This window comes from Atta colombica, unplaced genomic scaffold (genome assembly GCF_001594045.1).
Source record: "Atta colombica isolate Treedump-2 unplaced genomic scaffold, Acol1.0 scaffold44, whole genome shotgun sequence".
NCBI classification, from domain to species: Eukaryota; Metazoa; Arthropoda; class Insecta; order Hymenoptera; family Formicidae; genus Atta; species Atta colombica.
Window position 1 is genome coordinate 342,756 of NW_017259533.1, and position 15,392 is coordinate 358,147.

The 15,392-nt window shown below is 32.4% G+C and overlaps 1 protein-coding gene across 1 annotated transcript in view; it reads left to right on the forward strand.

Annotated features, from left to right (window-relative positions):
- LOC108691247 (BTB/POZ domain-containing protein KCTD9) overlaps window positions 1–15,392 on the forward strand; it is a 52,931-nt gene that overhangs the window by 28,079 nt on the left and 9,460 nt on the right. The window contains exons 2-3 of the mRNA XM_018198918.1: window positions 2,265–2,386; window positions 2,486–2,662. Coding sequence (XP_018054407.1) covers window positions 2,265–2,386; window positions 2,486–2,662 — 299 coding nt within the window. The remainder of the gene's footprint in view (window positions 1–2,264; window positions 2,387–2,485; window positions 2,663–15,392) is intronic.

Genomic DNA, 15,392 nt, shown 5'->3' on the forward strand with positions numbered 1-15,392 from the left:
ATTTTATTAAATTTATTAAGTACATGTACGTGCGTGCTTGCGTGCGTGTTTTCTGTATTCTAGTCAGATGTTGTAAATACTGCCGTTACAAATAATGTTACAAAAGTGAAATTAAGTATTAATAAAATCAATAAAACAACAACGAAATGACATTTCAATAGTAATTTAAATTTGTCTTGAAGATCTCTACAATATTATAGAAAAAATTGTATGGTGCTATTTAAAAAATTTAAGATGATTATGAAAAATCTTGATTTTTTATAAAAACAAATTTTTTATATTTTTTTATCGCGTGTTGTAGCCTATGTAAAACAGATATTGACCTTTTAACTTTTTTTTTAACTGTCGAAAGTATCTGAGAAATTGTACGGATGGTGAACATTCTATATATATAATAATATTAATGTATATAATAATATTAATAATGATGTAAAAAAAAACAGTACATTGCTAACTGCATTATGAATCAAGAGTATTTATTTATCATTAAGTTATAAGGTATAATCAGGGAATGGAAAGTTACTTTTTAAAAATAACAAGTTATCGAGTAGAAAAAGTAACAAGTTATCATTACTTGTTATCGATTTTTAAAAGTAACTCGTTACAGTTATCATTACTCGAAAAAGTAATTTTTTGTTACTTTTTCGTTACTAAACTTTTCTAAAATCGACTACAATCACAGCGGATAGGTATCTAGGGGCTTTCTAGTCTCAAGCGCTATAAATAACTTGCGTTCAATCGAACCGTGTCTAATCATGTGCGAAGTAATGATAAAAGTAACTATAAAATTCGTTACCATTATCAAAAAAATGTAACTATCGTCACAGTTATCAAAAGAAAGTAACGCAATTACCAGTAAAATTAAAAAAAAATTGTGACTCTAATTTCGTTACAAGTAATGAGTTACTTCCATTCCCTGATTATAATATTATACTATTAACAAGCAGACAAATTATGTTAAAAAGAAATGTAATAGAATGTAAAATGCCACTCATTATGCCAAAAAATACTATTATTAACAGATAGAGTTTTAATGTTGTCACATCTTAGCTTTGACGAAAAAAATTTCCATAGAATAATCAACATTTTATTAAACAACAGATACTCCTTAAAATTAATTTTTAATATCATCAAAAAAGATTGTTCAAAAAATTTAGAGAATTTTTAATATAAAAAAAATTGCTCACAAAATTTAGAGATCAAAATGACAATGAAACTCACACGAATAATAAAAAATAGACAGACATAAATAACTATATTTTTCACGATATCTTATATTCCATCTATCTCAGAAAAATTAAAAAAATTTTTCAAGGCCAAATAAAGCAATTTGACTCGCTTACGAGAGATTAAACAAGCTTAACTCTTTCATTAGAATTCAAAAAGATAAATTAACGTCACTTTCACAAATCAACGTGATTTGTAAATGTAGGACATAGAACAGGAAGACATAGAACTATTAGATTCATTATATGATCTATTTAAAAAAGTTTGACATTTTCACAGTTTGACATATAATGAATCTAATAGTTCTATGTCTTCCTGTTCTATGTCCTACATTCAAACTGTGTTTTATTTCCTGTCATATATAATTTTTACATGTTTGTATCTATTTACTTATTATTATTTATTCCCGTTACATTATCTATGATCACCGATAATTGTTTTTGTGCTTCTCACATACTCTTAGAACATCTTGTTAACATGTTTTATTTAACAGATCATCATTAACAATATTACATAAGTTTTTTTAACTAATCTAACTTATAGATACGATAGACAACATTAAAATCACATTATGAATGTATGTTAACGATACTCCAATTTTATTATATTCTATCTCTTACATTTTATTATATTATACTAACGATTTTGTCATCACTGAAGAAGATCTAATCGAATGGATTGAAACATCTATAAGATCGTCCTTTTCAAGATTTAAATATATGAATTTACACGTCTAACTTGTTGGCTTGCATTGACTGATTTCACATTTATTCTTCGATTTATTCGTTCGCCTTGATTAAATTTGAGAATTATTTGCAACAGTTTTGTTTCAAGTACTTTCTTAAATAAAGAAATAATTGCCCCTAAAAGTTTTTTCATTTAATCTTTCATTTAATATTTTTTATTGTATTAAATTATACTGACATAATTTTTTTGTATCTATTTAGTTGTATCTATATTTCTTTTCAAAGTAATATATTTGATTGAAATATTTAATTTCAGTAATTTATTATGATATGGTATTATATTTATTGTAGGTGTTGGTAGTGACTCACTCGTTAGATGAATTATTAAAGGCAGCTAGCGCAAAATTTGAAATAACTGCAAAAAGAATTTTTACTTCGCAAGGTGGTGAAATTGATGATATTAAGCTTATTAGGTAAAAAGCTTATTTATTTTCATATTTTGTTTAGATATAATAATATTTAGACATAAAATTTTTTGGATTAATAAAATATTTCTCAATTTTTCTTTGCAGAGATGATGATATTTTATATGTTTCAAGTGGGGAAAATTTTATACATACAAGTAAAATTTTGAACCATAATCAACTAAGCAAGAATTCAGAATGGATTACACTGAATGTTGGAGGAAAATATTTTACCACAACTAGGAATACTTTAACCAAAAAAGAACCTATGAGTATGTTAGCAAGGTATATTATCTTTTTCTAATTAATCAGCTTCTATTGGAATGGATGTATGGTGCGCGTGTGTGTGAACTTTAAATTAATATTCTCATACTTTTTTAAGATCAAGTGAGAGAATTAATGTGTCAGAACAAATAAATCGTGTAACGTGTAATAAAAATATCAACATTAAACCAATACAGAAGATATTCACATAAACATTCGCATAAATATCGTTTTATTGATTTAACATTAAAAGGACTGAAAGAAGGAGCCAATTTGGCTCCTCGCAAAATTCAAACTAATATAACTTTTTCAATTTTGCTTCCACGTAATATTCTTTTGTGACTTTTCATCATTTTTCATGTTTCTTAATTTTAGTAAAAAAATTTTCAATTATATAAAATAATTGAATTTTTATTTGTCTACCTAGAAAGATTGTTACGCGTTAGACTCAATTTGGCTCCTTTATCCGATCCAGTGTTAAAAAGTACAATATACGTTTCGACTCAAGTGTCAGGTTATAATCAATCACAAAGTTAGATTTACATTCAAATTAAGCTTTGTCATTAATACAATGGTTATATTTTAGAATGAACTGTCGTAGAGATTGTGAGATGCACGGTCAAATATTAGCAGAGCTTCATGTTATCAATTTATTCAATAATAAAAGCTCAACGAAAGCATATTAATTTTAACATCTGTCACAAGATTGTCTCACTTTAAATTCACATTGTAGTTAATTGATATTCGTTCTTTATCATGTAAGTTAATTTTATTATATAAACAACGATATTTATATAACAGTGAAGTATAATATATTCTATAATTTATTGTTACAATTGCTTTTTTATTTATAAATTTCTATGATTTTTAAAATCAGAATTTACTATTTTATTGTTGAACAAGTTATTAAGCTAGTCTAAAGTCTTTAAAGTGTGTTTTTTATGGCTGAACTAGTGTACACTTTTGGAACTTAAAGTGAGGTAGATATACTACGTTTGTCGAAAGCGAGAAATAGAATTCTAGTGCAATCTAATGCAGGAATAAAAAACTATTTGATTATAAGCACTTCACTTACAAGCTTTACAACTCTATCTAGACAACGACATATATACTAGTAATGGGCATAATTGACCATTCTGCAAAATTGATTAAATCGATTATGTCAATAAATCCAAATCGATTATAATCAATTAGTCTTTTAAGATAATCGATTAATCGATTTATAAACATTTAATTAAAGCTGTTTTTTTTTGTTATTGAAAAGTAATTAAAGTAAATAAAAATTATAACAGAATTTAAAATCTTCATTTCTTTATTCGTACACATTTGCGTATAAACTTTTTTAGAATATAATCTTTTTTATAATTAAAATGTGTTAAAATAGAAGTTTTTTTAGAATACACAACTTTTTTAGATTACAAGTTTGTAATTTTTATTTAAAGAACTTAAAATTTTTACATTTTTGGGAAACAATTTCTTCATTTAGGAAATATACTCAGTGATAGAGAATCGTTCTATTGGCACAGAATTGCCAGAAGTACATAAATATTTTAAAGTTATTAGATAAATTTCTAGATGTCTAGTTTTTAAATAATGCACAGGTTTTTCAAACAGATTAATATTTGGACATGATAGAAAGTTTCTAATTATCTAAAGTTTTCTAACTATATAAAAATAAAGAATTTATTACATTTCATCGTATTTACAGCCAAGAAAGGGATATGGTTTACATAAATTTCTTAACTCATTCATACATCCATATCTCGTCCGCAAGCTATCGCACATATATTATTATAAAAATTTTGTTTATCTCTTTATTTTCCTACTTTTCTGGTTAAACCATCTGACTTCGCTTCTTTACCAACTTTATTTCATTTTATTTTTTTTCGCTTTATTCGTTTTTCTCTTTTAGTTATTATATATCTACTTCTAATGTTATATACTCTCGTTTAATACATACATACATACATACATACGTTATCTCTATCACAGTCTTATCACCATCTATTATTATTATTATCACATATTTATATCTTACTCCTTTCACGTTACTTTCTTTTTCTCTCCGTGCCTTCTCTTTACTTATACATTTCTTCCCTGTCCTTTTTTGATGCTTTCCTCATCTCCCTTAAAATTTTTACACTTTTGGGAAACAATTTCTTCATTTAGGAAATATACTCAGTGATAGAGAATCGTTCTACTGGCAGAATTGCCAGGAGTACATAAATATTTTAAAGTTATTAGATAAATTTCTAGATGTCTAGTTTTTAAATAATGCATAGGTTTTTCAAACAGATTAATATTTGGACATGATAGAAAGTTTCTAATTATCTAAATATTTCCTTCTCTTTCCATAATTCTTTATTATTTCCCCTTTCACCTCATCTAATTCCTCATCATACAATTTTCTTAAGATCTCTTCCTTATTTTTTCCTAATTTAGTAAACCTTTCTTTTATTTCCGAACATTCCTCTACATAGTGCTTTAAATTATCTTTTCCCTTACCACAGAATATACACTTTCTCGTATGCTCTTCTACCCAATATTTATTACCTTCCTCTAAGTTCCCACATTTTAATTTGAACAAGGAATCTCTCATCTCTAGGAAAATTACAGGAATGGTCAGGATTTCCTTAAACAGAGAGATTTTATTTCGTGCCTTTCCCACAGATTGTCTACATTAGACTGACTCATCAGTGCCTGCCTGTTCCTGCAGGACGCCTCGCTGGACGCTCGCTATTCGTGCATCGCGTATATTAATGCGCGGGGTTTTTCCATTGGCCGCGCTATAGGGTCGTGCGGAAATCAGGGTCCATTTAGAGTATAAGGTCCTGAATAAATTAAAAATCCTACAACTTGTCCATCCTGACGCGTCTCGGTCATGCTTTTAAGGTTTACAAAATTAACAGAAATTACTTAATTAATGATACATCCCACATTATAATACAGCTTAGAACTAATCTTATTTGCTAAATCGTTGATCTTAATTTTAATTGATTTCGCGTATCCATGTTTTCATTCGTTCTGCGGACACTACACCGTTGTATGGCATTTGTGTAATCTGGAATCCAGGAATATCGGTTACAATGTATCATTTGCGCCTTTATTCACAATAGAAGCTTTATATTTCGGGATTAGCTTTTTATTCGCATCAATGGTGGTATCTCTTGGTTGATTATGTCCACATAATTGCCAACTTGGGATGTCATCGCGGTTTTCCGAGATTTATTGTACGTTTTCTCGTTTGTTGTTTGACTCTCTATAATTTTACACGACGCTGCTTCTTGCAATTCGGCCAGATTTTCTTTTGTCTGACTATTTAAGCTTAACCATAAAAACTCGTGTAATCTCTCCTAACTGACTTTAATCCGAATAACAGTTGGCTAGGAGTATTCCCAGTAGATCTGCAAACAGTATTATTAATTGCAAATTCGGCTTGACTAATTACTTGGTCCCATTTATTGGGAGAATCACTTAACCTTGCTAGGATAGGCATTAAGACTCGATTTAATCTCTTAATCTGTCCATTAACACACGGAGAAGTGGTTATCAGGACCAGTGGTTATCAGTGGAGTGGTTATCAGAACATGATCAACGTATTCTTTCTTTAAGAAATCCTTGAATTCACTTGATGTGAATGCGTTACCTCGATCGCTTATGATTCGTCGTGGCTTACTGTAGTATCGGAAATATTCCTTTAAATGTTTTATAGCTTCGTTAGAACTCGTAGTCTTACAGGGATATAGTCGTAGAAATTTAGAAAATGCGTCTACACAAACTTATATCCTCGACTCGTTTTTTCCAAGGATCCGTAATGATCTATGTGACAGATTTGAAACGGTAATTTTCCTTTCGGAATACTGTGTAAATATCCTTCTGGTCGTCCATTCGATGGGGGGGAATATTCGATGCATTTAAGACAATTCTTTATGTAACTTTTCACTTTCACCTGCATATCGGGAAACCAATAGATTTTTGTAATATTCGCGATTACTTTGCTCGCTCCTACATGCCCAATATCGTCATGATACGTACAATGTCATTATTGATATTGTTTTCCATTACTTCCGGTACATAAAATAACAACTTGTTTTTATTGATTTTCCGATATATGAGGCCATCTCTAAGCTCATATAGCTTATCTTTGTCCTTTTCCAATCCGGTTGCGGATTTTATTGATCTCTGTATTTTGATTTTGTTTTATAGATAATACTTGTTTAAAAATATTTCCTTCTAATACTAAGATACTGTTACATCGGCTCGCGTCTATATGCGCCATATGCTTACCCAGTCGATGTATTACTTCGTAATCATACTGTTATAGGAACATTGTCCAATGCGCGATTCTCGGATTAATGTTTTGTCTGCTAAGGGTAAGACGGAAGCATCTGTGATAATTTTGAAATGAGTGCCCGACAAATAAACGTGGAATCTCTTAATCGCATATATAGCGACCAGACATTCCTGGAATATTTAAATTCCGCCGGTGTCGTTCGGTGACTGAAATACGATATTGCTCCATCTTGCTGTTGTAACAGTATGGTATAACAGTAAATCCATTCACACTCGCATCACAATGTAATTCTGTTTTCGCGGCGGGACAATAAATCGCTAATATTGATTAGATAGGCGCGCTTTTAACGCTTTTAAGGCTTTATCTTCTTTCGCGTCGAATTTGAACATGATATCTTTTTTAATCAAGCAGTTTCGCTATAACCTCAGAATAAATTTGCGAAAATAACTCGCAAGTCCTATGAAGCGCTGTACATCTTCCGTGTTACGCGGAATCGGATAATAACAGATTCGACGTTTTCCGCGCTTAATTGAATATCATTTTCATTAATTAAGTATCCGAGATACGTAATCATACAAAAAAGAGCATTTATCTGAAATCAAAGTTTATACTTCTGTGCGATTTTGAATACTCTTCAGAGGATGTCGAGGTGCTCTCGCATTTCCTCGGTAGCTATCGAGATATCGTCCATATATATTAAGACTTTCTCTGATCATTAATTTAAATATTTGTTGTATGTATCGTTGAAAAACTCTAGGGTATTTTCGGGCATTCGTGAGTCCGAATAGCATTTTCAAATATTCAAATTGGTCTAGAGGTGTAATGAAAGATATTTAATCGAGAATTCATTTTAATGTGGTGAAAACTGTTTTGTAAATTCTCTTTCCCTTTAATCGATCTAAATGTCTATCATCTATGGCGTTGGAAAGTTATCTTTAATCGAGATTTTATTTATTTCTCGGTAATCTACATACAACCTCAAGTTATCATCTTTCTTCCGAACTAATACAATCGGACTCGCGTATGGGGAAACTTTCTCGAATTACATCTTCTTTAGTTAAATCGTCCAAGATGACGGCTAATTTTAATTTGTCGGCATGTGCCAAAGCCGCACGCGAAAGCTGATTGATTGCTTATGCTTATTATCATTTTCGGAACATTTTCCAGCAAATCTTCCTTTTTGTTTATCAGATATATGTCTCGGTATAAATCCTTTAAACTTGTTATTGTCTTGTACGAAGCGCTTACGCATACATTTAAGTTTGGCTCATTGAGTGATTGGTCGGTACAATCTATATGTAAAATCTGTTTGGCGAAATTATCCGTGTTAACTGACAAATCAGTTTTGTTTCGCGTGACCTCAAACACTCGGTCAATCGATTTTCACTGCCTGATTGGACGTATAAAATCTCTTCCTAGCAGCGCAGCACCATTCATCATTTCATCAGGCATAACAAAGAATTTAATATTGACATCAATGTTATTTATTTTAACACATCTTTCAAAAATACTTAATATTTTAATAAATCGCGAATTGTTAAAGCCATTGAATCAGAAATCGTTGTTCGTGACGGGATAGCGACAATTAATCGGCGCTTCTGGTTTTAATAAAGCTTATCGGCGACCCGGTGTCGATCGCTATGCACGAAAACGTTATATGTTATATGTTATAGGTAATATGTTACCTTTGTTATCTGGCGCAGTATATATTACAGATACCGTGTATGGCTCGGATCCTACAAATGGCTGTATGAGATTCGCCTCGCTTGCTTTGCTCTTTCCCGCCGATTCATCGGGTTGAGTGTCCGTTGGTTTGCTCACGGTGGTTCGCGTTTCACGCACTCTGTCACGCAATGTCCCTTTTCCTTGCAGTTGAAGCACTTGATTCCTCGGGGTGCTGGATTTATCTCGACGTGCTCGCTCGCTACCATCTTTATTTTCTTCTTCGGCTTTTGGTGAATAGCGCCAATGAAATTCCGCTCACTCTTCGCGTTGTTCCTCAGTGTAATACTCTTGAATGCCTCTATAAGATCGACGGCATCCTTGAAACGCTGCAGCCTCGCTTGATCGCGTAACCGTACAGTCAGGTATTCCCTACATGACGTAGTCGATAATCTCGTCTGTGTCTATCGAAATATGAATCGCCATGATAATTTTGTCATGGTAGTATTCATTGAACGTCTCTCCGACCTGCCATGTTCGTCGCTCGAATTTCTCAGAGCCATCTTGCTGGAATGATCGGACATTCGTTTCATCTCTTCCATGAGATTTATCGCATTCAATATGATGTGAGATTTTGAATAGAACCAACTCGAGACTTTCCCTTTTAATCTCGAACTAATGAGCACTCTCGTAGCGTTATCATCGAGATTATATATATCTCGCAGGAAATCAACCTGTTGTTTCCAATTCCGAAAGGCGTTACTCGAACCGTCGAATTCGCTCAGCATATCCTTGAGCCCCTTCCGACGGTGATAATCCCCGTCTATGCTCATGCTAGGACTTCCGCTGGTTGGCGCTGTGCCTCACGTCATAGCTCGATCTCGCGTCGAAGAAGATCCCTTTGTCGGACGAGCTCGAACTCACGATCTGCGACTGAATCTTCTCCATATGTACTCTGTCGCGACCCTATGTCACAACAGAGATTTGGTGCTGTAGATAACACCTCTGCCTCGGCGATTTTCCATATTTCGGGATCGTGTTCTTGCAAATGTAGTATCAAGTAGACCTTATTACCCACGATCGACAGATCCTTCGCCTCCAGCAATTTTTGAGTTGCACGGTGTAGTCTTGAGAATTCGTGCTCTTATCATTCGTATTAGTAATCACTATTGACTTACATATTCAGTTATACAATAGTCACTCAGTCTCGCGATCGTGGCAGACCGACACACAGCCCGTTTCCACCTTGCTTTTTACATAGCAAAAATGGCCATTCGCGACGTATTATGCTGCTGCATAATGAAATTTCGAATGATTTTTCAACCGCGCACGTAACTCGATGCGTATCTAACTGATATATTATAGCGCGTATGTTTCGGTACAAATACCGGTACGAATTCTGAGTCGAATCCCACCTCTGTAGGAAAATTACAGGAATGATCAGGATTTCCTTAAACAGAGAGATTTTATTCTGTGCCTTTCCCACAGGTTGTCTACATTAAACTGACTAGATTAGACTGATTCATCGGTGTCTGCTCCTGCTCGCCTGCTCCTGGACTCGCTGGACGCTCGCTATTCGTGCGTCGCGTGTATTAATGCGCGGGGTTTTTCCATTGACCGCACTACATGGCCGTGCGGGAATCAGGGTCCGTTTAGAGTGTAAGGCCCTAAATAAACTAAAAATCTTACACCTCTTCTCCTCTTTTCCTTTCCTCTAATACTCTGGAATTTGTCTCTATTTCCTTTTATCTCTCGTTGTATTTTGCCTTATGAATTTTGCAGTCCTCTCACTGTCTTTGCACCTCTCTTTCCTTGTTTGTTAATTAATCCTCAAAATCTTTCTCCCCATATATTACTTCCCTTGCTTCTATATTCCGTTCCTATTAATACCTCATCCTTTCCTGTCCGTATATATCCCTATCCATTCTTCTTCTTTTCTTTCCAACTCGCGTTTGTCAAATTTCCTACCCTTCTTGATTTTATTTTATGCTCAATCTTCTTGCTCTTATTCCCATCCTACTCTGAGTTTATCCATAAGCTTCTTCACAATTAAATATCTTGAGGTGTAGTTTGGTAAATCCAAACTAAACATCCATCTTACATAATCCATCATAATCTTTTCCAATTCCTCTCTCCTCCCAACCCCATGTTTCTACTCCATAAGCCATAACATTTGCACCAAATATTTAATAATCCATCTCCTGAAATCATTCCTGCACATTCTCTCGCCTAAACCCCTCATATCTTTCTTGTTGCCAGCTTTCTACTTAATTTCTTAATGTGATCTTTCCTATATAATATGGAAAAGAAGCATCGTTTCTTTTCCATATTATAAAACCGCCATTAATCCTACCTCTCTTCCCTTCTCTCCTTGCAAAATAACACTCCCATATATGTTTTCTTGGCAATCTGCCCTTTAACCTATCCCAATTTCCTCTATACATGTTCTTTTCCTCTATACATATTTCATATAGGCTGATACAGTCAAAATTTTTACATACCTCCAAAAATCTATGTCCTTGTTCCATATTCCTATACAATTCCAGAATAACATACTTCTCTCCTTTTCCCCCTTCCTCTTATTATTTATTCTCTCTCCCCTTACTCCTATACCTATTTTTTTTCCATTCTTTCTTATTTTTCCCCTTTTATATTTCCTTTTCCTCTTTCTTTTGCTTACATTCCCTATTCTCTTACTTGTCTTCTCTTTTACCTTCGTTTTTCTCCTCTCCTCTTCCGGCTCTCCTTGGCAGTCGAAATTCTTCTTTGTCCCTAATATTATTATTATTCCTCTCGTCCTCTCCTACACTTCCTTTATTTCTCTCCGCTTCTTCTTTATCTCTACCTATCTCCTTCCATTCTCATTCTTTCTACTTCTACTTTTACTTCCTCTTGCCTCTTTGCTCCTTTACTCATCTATTCATTTTTTCTTGAATTTTCCTTTCCAACCTTAAGTCATTTTCTATAAATATTCTCCCCCCTTTTAACTTGTGCTTATTTTTCATAATTTCCTTTTTTTGCTCTTCTCCCTCTATATATACGCTATCATTCTCTCTAATTGCAACTGTATTACATTCAACTTCTAACTTTTCCTTTATCCACTCTTTTACTCATATCTCTCTTCTCTGCTCCTTTTCCCTACCTTTTGATTTTTCCTCTATTTTTATTCCTTTAACAAAGTTCAGTCTCCTTTCCTCTCTTTCGCCATTTTTTCAGTATATTGACCTCTCTATAACTCAGTCCTCCCTCACTAATAACTGATCCTGCTCCTGTATATGTGCTGTACCTTCTTCTGCTACTTACTCCATTCCTAGCCTCTTCTTGTTTACTCTCTTCTCTCCTACTGGTCCCTGTTCTTTCCCTAACCCCTCCCTCTAACTGCTCAAATTTGACCTCCAACTCTCTGCTTTTCTCAATCCCCTTACTCTAATCTCTGCCTCTTCCATTTGCTTCCCCCATTCCTCCTTCAGACTTTTGATTTCTCTTTCCATGCTGCTATATACTTCCCTTTTTGTCTCTCTAATTTCTCTTTCCAGCAAGCCGTATTTTCCTTTCTCATATCTTTTATCTTAGTTTCTTCTTTCATCCGCCTCACCTTTTTCTCTAATATTCACGAATGCTACTTTTTTCCCCTCAGTTAACTTTTTTTTGCCTCACTTCCTGTTTCGCCTTGGCTCCTCTACCTGACCTTCCGCTGGCCGTGCCAACCGGTTCCTTTCCCGCCATAACCTCTTTCGCCTGCCTCCTATGCAAATTATCTATCGCCTCTCAAATTATCCCTATCTCGGCTTCCTTATTGCCTGTTCTCGTGAAATCCCACGTCCTAATCTGATTATTTACAATACTCGCCTATTATTCGCTATTCTTTCTCACATACTCTCCGCAAAGTTTGCATTCTCATCCACGCCACCTAACCAAGTCTAAGTTTCTAACTAAAATGATGATTGTCTACACTGATTACACAAGATTGAGAAGAATTTTTTATGAAACTGAAGATGCCAAGTGGACTTAATGTTCAAATGAGCATGAGTGTTCATAGCCGTCTGTGTGACATTATATAAACAACACATATGTGTGGTTACTTCGGCCGCGCTAGGCCGTCGATTGATGGCATTGGTCGCGATGTTGTAAATTATCCTTGATTTGGTATCGAGTGTATGGATTTAGTAAGTTCAGATCTAGATGTTTTAAGTCTTCTGACTACTCAGCCAAGAATTGAAGAACATTCTGCGTTGACAGTTGCGACACAGAATCAGAGAACGGCGGTCTGACGAAACCAGTAGCTACACAATTAAGCACGAGCCCATGTCCGTGTGCTCGCCCACGACGCTGAAAGTGAACGAGACAGCGAACTCCTTCTCACACACTAGTCGCTTGTTTCGAGCTGAATATGCTTTCTCACTAATCTCGGTCACTCGACGGACCTACGCATCAGTAAAGGATGGAGGGAATCCTAAATAACATAGTAATTTTATTAAATAGTGTACCCGTCCCCTTAATCCAGAATAGTATAAATCATGTTAAAACGTAACAGATATTTACGAGATATTTAATTGTTTACGATTTTTCATGCGCGTTATATAGTACCTCCCCTTCATAAATTCGAGCAAGAATAGTTTAATAGAAGTAGAATTTAACCAGAAAAAAAATTATAAACTAGCATTTTTTTTCACGAAAGTCTCGAAAGGCCATTAGAAAAGAAATGCGTATGTTCGAGACTCGAGAATTGTGATGAAAATATGCGAAAAAAACGAATAATTGCAAAAAACATGTTTTTCGCTTATAAAACGAAAGATATTGATTGTATGAAAAAAAAATTAATGTAAAAAATGTAAGTATTCGAAATAACTACAAAATGAGATGTGGAACATTAAAATCGATCTATTAGTTTAGTAGAAAAAAAACATTGAGATTTAAACGCAAAGCTTTGAAATTTTCGTAAAGTGTAGTCCTCGTAATGACAAACAAATCTAGTCCTGAGCAAGCCTGAAATGTTCATTAGTTTTTGCAAAAAGGCATTTATTCACTAATAATCTGTTTGCAGAAAACTTATTTTTATTAATTTTTTCTTCTTTGAGCAATCGCACAGCAATTTATAAGGGTGATTTTTTTTCTTCAAGAATTGTTATCATGTATACTTAATAACAAAACAATTTTTTATAGTTAAACTTTATTATAAAATTTAAAATGGTGGATCTTTTTTCGTATAAAAAAATAGAAATAATTTCGTTAATATGCATCATATCAAATAGCCTGTAAAGCATTCGAAATCTGACAATTTTCTACGAATTTAAAAAAAAATTATTTTTCAAAAAAAAATCACTTTGGCTCTAGTTTTTAAGATTAAGAGTTTCGTCTGGCACCAATTTGTCAAAGAAGAATTGAATTTGCTGTTAAAAAAATCTCGAATTGTAACCATGAAATTTTTAATTTAAAAAGTTTTCTTTCTTGAATTTTTATTTTTTTGATTTATTACTAAACATCATTTGAATATAGAACGAATATAGAATATCTGATTAACAAATTTAAACCACATTAGCTATGTTTCTTTATTTAATATGCTGTAAAAAGTATGTCCAATTGAACAATTAAATATACGGAATTAAAATTAAATATACGGAATTATCAACAAAATTGTTTTTGTGAATTTAATTGCAGATACAAATATGACATATGTAAACAAATAATTAATAAATAATTTGCCAAATGTTAGCGTAATTGTTAAAGATATAATTTTCTCAAATATAAAAGTATCAAATTAGTGTTACATAAAAATATATTTTGCAACTATATTCAACAGTTACATTAACATTTGGCAAATTATTTATTAATTATTTGTTTACATATGTCATATTTACAGTTAGTTTTTTTTACAAAACAATTTGGTTATAAAATTAACAAAAAAATAGAGTGTGCAGAATATATGTAGGTATACAAATGTGTATACATACTCATATAATACATGTATACATATAACTTTATGTATACAGGGTATTTGGAAAATAATCTTTCGTATAGAGGCAGAATGGACTAAACTGAGAAGAAAAATCCTGTATCATTTTGCAATTTTCGCAATAATTAACAAGATATTAATTGCTAAAAATTGCCGAAAATTGATCTTTAATAATTTTTACTCGAATACTATCAACTTTACAAAAAAAAAAACTCCAAGAGACAACAATTGTTAATTTTCTTTTCATAGAGCTCTAAGAATTTTTTCAGAATTTTTTAATATTCATATTTTTTTATATTGGTAAAAATGAGAAAATGCAGTACTAAAAAGATGCAATATTAAAAGATTGATAAAAAAATTCTGAAAAAATTCGTAGAGTTTTATGAGAAGAAAATAAACAATTTTTGTCTTTTGCAGTTTTTCTGTAAAGTTGATAATATTTGAATAAAAATTATTGAAGATCAATTTTCGTCAACTTTTAGCAATTGATCTTGTTAACTAAAATTGGTAAAGTACTTTTCTTTTTAGTTAGTCCATTCTACCCTTATGCAAAAGATTTATTATTATTTTCCAAACATCCTGTATATAAGATCGGCAGCCTATAAAAATTTATAACGTAAATTATAAATTAATTAATATTAGAACTACAATTAGTTTAAGGAATAATTATTTTGAAATAAAAATCTCAAAAAAGAAGCTGTGAGTAATCAAAACGTATAAAGGACTACATTAGTAAAATGCTATTGTTTGCATAACTTAAAATATATACAATCAAATAAAATGTTAAATAGCAAACAACATATTCAAATACACATATATTGTATATATATATATATATATAT